This window comes from Elephantulus edwardii, unplaced genomic scaffold, assembly GCF_000299155.1.
Source record: "Elephantulus edwardii isolate Elephantulus edwardi_28Jun2011 unplaced genomic scaffold, EleEdw1.0 scaffold00044, whole genome shotgun sequence".
Taxonomy (NCBI): domain Eukaryota; kingdom Metazoa; phylum Chordata; class Mammalia; order Macroscelidea; family Macroscelididae; genus Elephantulus; species Elephantulus edwardii.
The window spans coordinates 17,745,313-17,755,844 of record NW_006399794.1 but is presented as its reverse complement, the minus strand read 5'-3'; the positions used below and the strand labels follow the sequence as shown (position 1 = coordinate 17,755,844).

At 44.8% G+C, this 10,532-nt stretch overlaps 1 protein-coding gene across 1 annotated transcript in view; it reads right to left on the bottom strand.

Moving 5' to 3' along the window:
- SLCO2B1 (solute carrier organic anion transporter family, member 2B1) overlaps nt 1-10,532 on the bottom strand; it is a 42,889-nt gene that overhangs the window by 9,998 nt on the left and 22,359 nt on the right. Inside the window, exon 7 of the mRNA XM_006885739.1 lies at nt 6,168-6,270. Coding sequence (XP_006885801.1) covers nt 6,168-6,270 — 103 coding nt within the window. The remainder of the gene's footprint in view (nt 1-6,167; nt 6,271-10,532) is intronic.

Genomic DNA, 10,532 nt, shown 5'->3' with positions numbered 1-10,532 from the left:
ATCATAATGCCCTAAAATACATTACTTTTAAACTATTCTCTCCCTCATCGGCTTCAATGCAGTAAATATAATTTATCCAGTTTTTCTTAGTCTTACCCCTACCCTGATGTCAGCCTCATTCTACAACAGTGGCACCATATAGTATTTGTCCTTTTGTGACTGATATATTTCACTCAGCATAATGTCCTCTAGGGTCACCTATTTTGAATAATATTGCATGAGTTCCTTGTTTTTCTACTCCATGCTTTTTGACTGTTTTGTTCCATCTCATTTCCATGTTTCCATTTCACGTATTTATGCCACTTTTCCCCCTCACTCAGCCCATTCTATCCTGTCCTGCTATAGCTATTTCCAAGCCTAGCTAGACCTTTTCCTGTGTGTTCCTCACTCAGCACTGGACATGGAGCTCGATCTGTTTGTTGGCCCCATCCTTCCCCCTCCTCCCTGCTCCTCCTGAACTCTTCTCAAGTTGGGTTCCTACTCCTGGCCATTAGCAGTGCACTCAATGCTCCTGGTCCATCTCTTCCCACCCTTCCCCTTCTTTAGAAGGCCTGTGTGTCCCCTGCTCTTCTCAAGCTCCTGCCTGCCTTGCCCATTCAGCCCTCAAGGAGGCAAGGTCCCCCTTGCTGGGTAAGTGTCCCCTGGCTGCACTCTGCCTCTTCCATCCCAGGCTGTGGAACACACCAGATTTTGTATGTGGCAGCCTTTTTCCTTTCATGCAGTTTGCTTGGCCTTGCTGTAAATGGAGGGCTGTGAGCTGGACATGTGCCCTCTTTCTTCACATTCCAGACACGCATACCCCAGAGCCCAGTGCACCAGGCCTTTCACTGGGTACTTCTTTCATAGAGTTCAGTCCTTCCTGGTCCCATCCTTCAAAGGCTCCTATGTTAAAGGTAGAGTCAAACCCATCCAGAGACACCAAAATGTACAAAGGGGTAAAGGCCATAACTGTGAACAGCAGTCACTTCCCCTGTCAGCCTTCTCATACTCTTTCTGCAGCCTCACCTTCAGGCCCCACCTGTGTCAGGATACTCCTGAGTTCCTTCAATGCCCCAGGCCTTCCAGTCAAAGGCCTCTTTACTTGCCATTCACCTTAAGTGTCACTTCAGTTTAGAAAGCCTTCCTTGAACCCAGTCTAGCTTCTGAACTCTTCCACCTGAGGGTAGAGTGGTGGGGTAGGGGGCGGGGGCAAGTGTGGAGTGGATTCCCAGAAAGTGACAGGAACAGAAGTGACTGTGCTGGCATCAATGACCTCCTCAAGTCTGTGTTGTTGTTTACCATAGAGTCAGAACTCATAGCTGACCTTCCAGGGGGTTTTCAGAGACAGTTAATTGAATGAGAGGATATTGCCCATCCTCCTCCTGCAGAGCAGGTGGTGGTTTTGAACCACGTGCCTTTGGTATTGCAGCACAGCTTCTTGCCACTAGGCCACCAGAGCTCCCTATGCTGCCTCCTAAAACAGGACCTTGTTCATAGGTTATACTTCAAGTCTGCTGAACTGAAGGGTAATCAGCGTTGAACAAGCTCGTTCCGTTTCAGATTTCAGAGTACACATTATGTGTTGAGCTGCAAAGTGAAAGGTGGTCAGAGAAAGAGGAGGCAGTCTGCTCATATTAAGATTTATAACCTCTGAAAACCAGTCAAGGGTCACCAGGAGTCAGAGTCAACTGGACAGTTGTGGGGTGGTGTAGGTTTGTAGGGAGGGCCAATCAAGATGTCTAGGAATGCTTTCTGTTCTGATGTGCACAACTCTCAAGTAGCAAGCAAGAGAGGTGGGTTTCTGCCTGTAGGTAAGATTGAAGTTAGATACCAGGTGAAAGAGAGAGGAAGAAAGGCCAGGTGAAGAAGAGGCATCAGAAGTGGAAGCCCCAGAATGGCCAGGCTAGGGGGGAGAGGTGGCAACAGGGATCCTTTGAGCCAGACCAGGTGTTGTTGTTTTGTACCATTGGGTAGAAGACTCATTTTCAGAGGCAGTTAAGTCACATAGGAGGAGACTGCCCATCTTTCTTCCATGCAGCAGCTGGTGGCTTCAAACTGTGTGGTTGGTAGTGCAACTCTTTACCACTAGACCACAAGAGCTCCTTAGACAGGGAAGGAGGGAAGCAGGAGGGAAGCATTTTCCTGCAGCCCAGGACCAGGGCCTCTGTTAAGGATTTATGCCTAGAAGTCTGCAGAGCATGGCCAAAGCCAGCTGGTTCCCCAGGCCCCTGGACAGGCAGGAACTATTTCCTTGGTAGCCGGAAAATAAAGACAAATGGGCCAAGTGAAGGTGGGGAATTCCTCCTTCCTTTATTTCCTAGGCCGTCCTCTGCCCCCTTGCTCCGGTCCCTTGTTACACACACACTGTATTCAGCCAGTATTTTGAGTGGGGAGCTGTGACATAAGGGGACTCCATCCAAGAGGCTGCCTGTCCTGCTTTCCTCCATGAATGACCCTGGTCAGTGCATTTGGATTCAGTTCAAATTGTACAGGTGTCCTCACACACAGATGAGACCCAGGGTGGGCACTGACCCAAGTTCATCCAGAGGCCGGGGCAGGACCAAGCATCTGCCTTTGTGCTTCTCAATTTCTAGCTCAGGGGCCGTTCCCTCATCTAGCTTCCACACTCCACCCCCATGCTTATGCCTCTCTGCCTGTCAGACTCCAGAGGGCTCCATCTTGCTAATTGTTTCCGTCTTCCAGCCAATCTCCTGTGCTAATCACTGCAGTGTGCTTTGTACCCATCCTCCATCTCTCGGCTGTCTCCAGAACAGATGGAAAATTCCTGGAGGGAAAAGACTATGCTTTTCACTTAGATGAAGGTATCTGAAGAAGAACTTTAGGAGCCACCTCCAGCTCAGGGGCAAGTCTTCCCTGTTAAATAGAAGTCCCCTTTAACTCAAACAATGCTTCCCACTGGATAGGCCAGGCTGCCCAGCTCACAGCCTGTCTCCTCCAGCAGCCAATGATTTCCCTCAGCACAGAAGCCAGGCATCCTCTATCAGACAAAGCAGGTTTTCCTTCTATTCAGAAACTGTATTTCTTCCATCAGACTGCAACCTCCCCCAGCCTGAGACTAAGTCTACCCCATCAGATAGGGGGCTGCCTTGGGTTAAGAAGAGTCTCGAGGTCCTTCAGCTACAGGATCATGGACATACCTCTGCCTTTCCCCCCATGCCCAGCAGATCAGGCTAGATCCTAGTGTCAGACTGGTTCCCCTGGAGTTCAGCAGAAACTCAGAAGCCAGACACACTGAGAGGCCACAGGACCTGTGGCCAGCCCTGCCTCTGCCTTCCCCAGACTTATGTATAAGTTGAAAGCACTGAAGACAATCTGGCCCAGGATGCTTGCTCAAGGATCCAATTTCAGAAGCTGACCCTAGATTCCTTCTAGGCAGAAGCCAAGCCATGATGAATAAGTAGGTACAGTGTGCTGGCACCTTCAGGTAGCTGGGGGTACTGGAAGTCCAAGCCCCTGTGTCTACGCTTAGTGCCATGGAGTCCAGAACCCTCATTCCCCTGGAAAGTCAGAGAACTGGAGGCTAGATTACTTGATGTCCCAAGACATCAAATCTTAGGAAGCTCTTCCCAAGAACTGGACCTAATCCCTTTCTGTATAAACACACTCTGTGAGGAGTTGTGCAAACCTGTGGTTATTACTTCCTTAAACTACTTTCATGTATGCTCACTCCCTCTCTCTCATACTGCGCTGAACTTGGAGTTGACTCCTAGCTGATCCTACATTGGGAATTCTGAGGCTGAAAACCCACAAAAGGAGATTTTCCATCTCTCTCCCTTGGAGCTACTGGCAGACTCAAACCACCAGAAAGACATGCCTTCGAGTTAGCAGCACGATTCCCTATGGACTTCAGCACTAGTTTCCTTCTTAAATTAGGCAGGTGGCTCAATTTACAGTCCAAGAACATGGCGGGGGTGGGGGGAGTAACAATTGCAGGTTCAACAAACTCAACTCATTGCTGTCATGTTGGTTTCTGACTCCTAACGACTTTCCAATGGGCTTCTGAGGCTGTAAATCACAATGGAAGGAGACTTGCAATATTTCTCCTCAGGAGCTGTTGGTAGATTTGAATCACTAGAAACACAGCCTTGTGGTTAGCACCATCACATCCTACATACGACACCACCGGTGGTTGTTGTCTTGTACCATCCAGTTGGAACTGACTCATAGCTGACCCTCTCATGGGTTTTTAGAGTTGATAAATCCCATGGAAGGAGCCTGGCCCATTTTTCTCCCTTAGAGAAATACCCCTTAGCTGGTGGATTTGAGCTGCGTGCCTTTAGGTTGGCAGCATAGCTCCTTGTCACTAGGCTCCTTCTAATAGTAACTTCCACTCAATTCAACTCACTGTTGAGTCAGAATCAACTCAGAGCTGAGCCTCCACCAGATTTTCAGAGGCTGTAAATTGTACAGGAGGAGACTCCATCTTCCTCCCAAGGAGCTGCTGGTGGATTCAAACCAACAGCAAACTGCTTCTTTTGGGATAGCATCGCTAACCCTCTTTACAGACACCATCAGAGCTGCTGTTGCTGTGTCCAAGTCAGGACCGACTCACAGCTGACCCCCCTGGTGGCTTTTCAGAGGCAGTTAATTGCACAGGAGGAGAAGGCCCATCCTTTTTCCACAGAGCAGATGGTGGATTCGAATTCCATGCCCTTGGGATTACAGTGCAACTTCTTACCACTAGGCCACCAGAGCTCCCGAAGAGTGGCTTAGGAGTGATAACTTTCCAAGCATGTTGTCCCTCTCCAAGGAATAGCCTCTTCTAGCAACATACCCAGAGTATGAAAGATGAAACTTTACCATCCTTGACTCCAAGGAGAATGCTGGCTTCACTTTGTCCAAGATGTATCTGTTTGTTCTTTTGGCAGTGCATGGGGTATCCAGTACTCTTCTCCAACACCAAAGTTCAAAGACATCAATTCTTCTCTTGTCATTCTTATTCATTGTCCAATTGTCTGAATTAGACACATCTTGATCCTCAACCTAATATCATTGCTCCTCAGTAATTTGGAGAAGTCCCTGACTGCAGACTTTGCTGGTACAATACGTCTCGTGACTCCTGGTACCAAATGTATTGACTGTGTATCCAAGCAAGATGAAGTTTTTGACAGTTTTAATTTTTTCTCCATCTATCATGATGTTGTCTGTTGGCCTAATGGTGAACATTTTTGTTTGATCTTCTGCAGCAAATGTTTCAAGTCCTCCTGACTTTCAGCAAGCAAGGATATGTCATCTGCATGCCAATGGTTATTGATGAGTCTTTCTCTAATCCTGATGCCACATTCCTCTTCACAGAGTCCAGCTTCTAGAATAATTTGCTCAGCATACTGATGGAATAGGTATGGAAAAAAGATTCAAACCTGATGCATGCCTTTCTTTATTTTAAACCATGTAGTGTTCCTCTGCACTGTCTACACAACAGCTTCTTTGTCTAGGTATAGGTTTCACATGAGCACAATCAAGTGTTCTGGGGATTCCCATTCTTCTCAATGTTAGCCATAATTTGTTATGATCCATATAGTCAAATGCATAGTAAATAAAGCACAAATAGACATTCTTCTGATATTTGTTTTAAACTAGGAGTCAAATGATATCAGAAATGATATACCTGGTGCAACAGACTCTTCTAAATCCATCTTGAACTTCTGCAATTCCCTATCTACATATTGTTCTGTGTATTTTTCAATGATATTCAGCAGTATTTTGCCTGCATGTGATATTAATTATACTGTTCTAGAATTTCTACATTCCATTGGATCACCTTTCTTGGGAATGGGAAAAAATTTGAATCTTTTCCAGTCAGTCAGTCAGTCAGTCAGCCAACTGCCCTACAAACTTCCTGGCATAGACTAGGGAATCTTGGAATAGACTGGCAAAATTTTGCATGATCCAGCAGCATCAAAAGAAAATGGAGAGAATACACAGAATCACAGTACCAAAAAGAACTGGCTGACACAGAACTATTTCAGGAAGTACCATATGACCATTGAAGAGGCAAGAGGAAGGAAGAAGTGCAAGCTGCAATAAAGACATTACTGAAAAATAAGGCCCCTGGAATCAATATATTTGGAAAAGGAATAAAAAAGACAGGAAGAGGATAGAACTTGTTAGGGCTCAAACGCTGCGATAGCTCAGTCTTTGAACAGCCGGGCATGGAGCTCACTTACTTTTGATGAACTGTATCACAGTCAGGTCTGGTGCAAACTGAGGTAGGCCATTCTGATTCTCTGTGCATTCTCCATGGCTCTGCTCAGAGGAGGAGTTCTCACCCTGAAGAGACATAACCACAGACAGTCATCTGGATGCAGAGAGTCTGCTTAGAGATAGCTATAGGTTAGGGTAGAGGGCTCTGGGAAGGGAGAGGTTGGGGGTTCTGTCTCCTTTTGGGAGCAGTGGGCATCAATAGTATCTGTTTGTTCTTGGCACTACAGACACTTGCCAGCGTTGGGGTTGTTTTGTGTTTTGTTTGGGTTTTTTAAAGAATTAATAAAATTATAGTGGTTAAATTTTGTTTCCATCATTACTAGCACCCACACAGACAATTGTTATCACCATCATGAACTTCATAATAATAATCACTATGAAAATGACCACCGTGATCACTAACATCATTATCATTATTTCCATGATTTCTATGTATCCCATCACCATCATCATCCAGTTACCACCATTGGTCCAGTTGCCAGGATGGTCATTACCATTATCATCATCTCTGTTGTGGCTATTGCCACCAGCATTATCACAACACTGCTTTCATTGTCCCATCAACCTTCAGAAGCACCAGTCTCAGAGTTATCAGCATCACCAGTGTCACTGTCTCTAACATCATCATCCCTACTGTTGACTCCGTCAAACACTACTGTCACCACTGTCATCTCTATTACTACCAACATCACAAAAACCCACCAACACTGACTTACCAGTCCCATCAGCCATCACCACCACTGTCACCAACATTGATTCCATTTCAATATCATCATCAATGTCACTGTTACCATTGCTATAAATAGCACCTCTTCCATTACCATTGTCTGTTATGTGCTGTTGTTATGTACAGTCCAGTTGGAACCAACTCATAGCTGACCCTCCATTGGTTTTGCATGGAAGATTGCTCATTTTTGTCCCTCAGAGCAGCTGATGGATTGATTCGAACTGCATGTGTTTGATAGGGGTCAGAGAGAACAAAAGGAAGATGGCAATGATGGATTGAGGAAAGATCAGAAAATGGAGAGAGACCATGAGGAAAATCACTCATAGCCTGCCTGCTAACATCAGATCTAAACCAACTGAGAATATATGGACTAATGACCTTGCTCAAAAAGCCTACCATTGCAGAGGGCATGGATATTCGAGCAGAACAAAGAAGTACCAAAACATATTTGGAAGTCCAAGAAGGGGATGGCATCTACTCTCATTTCATCTTGAGAGGTAGACACACTTTCTTTATCTCCCAAGAGTATTTTTTTCTTTAATAAACTTTTGTCTGCTTTGACAACTTCAGTTTTTTCACTTTGTGTTCTTACTCTGTTCTTGTACTGCATGGCTTCAGTAGAGACCTTGCTATATTGACCTTGGCCCATGAACCAGGTCCAGGAACCTTATCATGACCCCAACAGATTAGTAGTGCGATTCTCTACGTCTAAGCCACCAGCACTCTCTTAGTTATCTAGTGCTGCTATAATAGAGATACCACAAGTGGCAAACTTTTAAAAAAAAAGCAGAAAAATGTATTATCTTAGAGTTTAGTAAGCTAGAAGTGCAAATCGACAGCAGCAGTCAGAAAATAAAAGGACAAATTGCATTGGGTAAGTATGCTGTCAGAGACTTCTCCAAAGTGCTAAATTAGAGCAATGATGTCAGAGACTAAAATGTGTCTAATCCAGGCCATCATCTTCACAATTACTTGCTATGCATCAGAGAGCTAGACAATGACTAAGGAGGACAGAAGAAGAATCTATGCCTTTGAGTTGTGGTGCTAGAGAAGAGTATTGAACATACTAAGGACCACTAAGAGAATAAACAGATCTATCTTGGTGAGGGTGAAATCAAGTTTCCCCTTGGAGGCAAGGATTTTGAAGCTCTGTTTCATATACTTTGGGCATGTTTCCAGGAAGAACCAGTCCTTGGAGAAGGACAGCATGCTCAGAATGGTGGAGGGACTGCACCAGAGAGGAAGACCCCAGATGAGATGGATTGACACAGTAACTGGGAGAATGGGAGTAGGTGTGTCAGAGTCAGTGAGACTGGCTCAGGACAGGGCAAGGTTCAGAGCTGCTGTACATAGGGTCACTATGAGTCACAGTCGACTCAATGGCACACAACAGCAACATACATGCATTTTGGGATGACGTCATACATTCTATGACAGCAGAAGGTTAAGCATTAGGCTACTAACCCTCACCACCATCCTATCATCACCATTAACATCACCAACATGGTTATTACTACCTTAATCTTCAGTTATTATATCATCTATAGCTGTTAGAGCCTTGAGAGTCGAGATGACCAGGAGCCTCCAGTAATAGAGGTTGATAAGAAGATGAGTGGTTTGGATGTATAAGCTCTTCTGTTCTATCTTGTCTGCTATGACAGGTGGGGAACTGGGCTGAGGGAGGAAAGAAATCATATTCAACTCTTCTCCTTGGATGACTGATGCCACACTCAGTTCAAGTACTCAGCTCTGGAACCTACACTGTGAGTAAGTCACAAACCACCTGGAGGGAAGGTATCACTCCACCTGGCTGGGATATCCCACCTGTATCCTAGGCAAGAAAATGCCTAGGGGGACAGAGTTACAACCTTCTGATAGTCAGAGAGGATGAAGGAAATGATGATAAATAACAGTAATTACTAAGGGACCTCTGGTGGCCTAGTGGCAAGAACTTGTGCTGCAATCCTGAAGGCACATGTTTCAAGGCCACTGGCTGCTCCATGGAAGAAGGATGAGCATTCTCTTCCTGTGTGATTAAACTGTCTCTGAAAACCCACTGGAGGATCAGCTATGGTCAGTTCTGACTCTACGGTACACAACAACAATATTAAGTACACATTCTCTGCTGGGCACAGCTATAAGAATGTCAATTAATTATTGTTGTTAGGTGCTGTTGAGTCATATCACTCATAACAACCCTATGAACAAGAGATATGAACCCTGTCTTACTCTGTGCCATCCTCATAATTTCTGCCATACTTGAGGCCATAGCTGCAGTAACTACCACTAACATCTTGGCCACTGTCATTGTCTCTGTCACCACCACTGACGTCATCAACATGGTTGGTATTCATCCATCTCGTTGAGGGTTGTCTTCTTTTTAGCTGACTCTCCACCATTCCAAACTACTCCTAACAACATGCCAAAAGTATGTGAGATGATGCTTTTCCATCTTTGCCTCCAAGAAATACTTTGGCTGTACTTTCTCTAAGACAAAATGATTTGTTTGTTTGGCAGTCCATGAGATATTTAGTACTCTTCTCCAACACCACAGCTCAAAGGCATCAATTAGTCTTCTGTCATCCTTATTAATTTTTCGGCTCTCAGATGCATAGCAAGTGGATGAAAGGACCATGGCCTGAAACAGGGGTGTCTTAGTCTTCAAACTGACATCATTGATTCCCAATAATTTGGAGAAGTCCTGAAAGCAGACTTGCCCAATGCAATATATATCCTCATCTCCTGACTGCTGATAAAAAGGGTGATGACTGTGGATCCAAATAATATGAAATTGTTGACAGTTTCAATCTTTTCTCCATCTATCATGATGTTGTTTATTGGTCCAGTGGTGAGAATCCTTGTTTTCATGATGTTGAGATGTAATCTGTATTGAAGGCTGGAGTCCTTGCTCTTCTGCAGCAAGGACTTCAAGTGCTCTCACTTTCAGCGGGCAAAGTGGTGTCATCTGCATAACACAGGTTGTTGAGGAGTCTTACTCAGATCGTGATGCCACAGTTCTTTACAGACTCAAGCTCCTCAAATGGTTAGCTCACCTCACAAGTATCTTCTGAAGTAGGTGGTATAGAGTATCTGTTTTTCAGATGATAAAAGGGGAATGAAGTAACTTGCTCAGGGGAGAAAGCTAGTAAGTGGCCTAGATATAATATAAGCACAGATAGTTTGGCCTCAGAGATTATAGATAAAGGAAGGATGAAACCCAAGTATTCTATCAGCATTGCCCCTAACACAAAAACATGTTGAGGCAGATAATGAGATGTGCACAATTTTTAGATAAGAACTTTTTAATAAGTTATTTGTTTGCATGGGGTCATTTGTATAAGTAATCAAGTTGTATCTGATTTGATTGCATTTTTGTATGTAGGCCAAGAAAAGAATTAGGGGCAACAAGCTTCAGGGAGAAAGAGTTAAGCTCTTGGTAAAGGGTATGGAAGAGACTGAAGTGGGAGGGAGTTCTCCATAACTAAGAGCATGCAGCAGCCCTAGTAACTCAGCGGTTAAGCACTAAGTTACAAACCAAAAGGTCAGCAGTCGGACCCTTCCTCACTCCAGGCTGGCCTTACACAGAAAGAGAAGTCGTTTA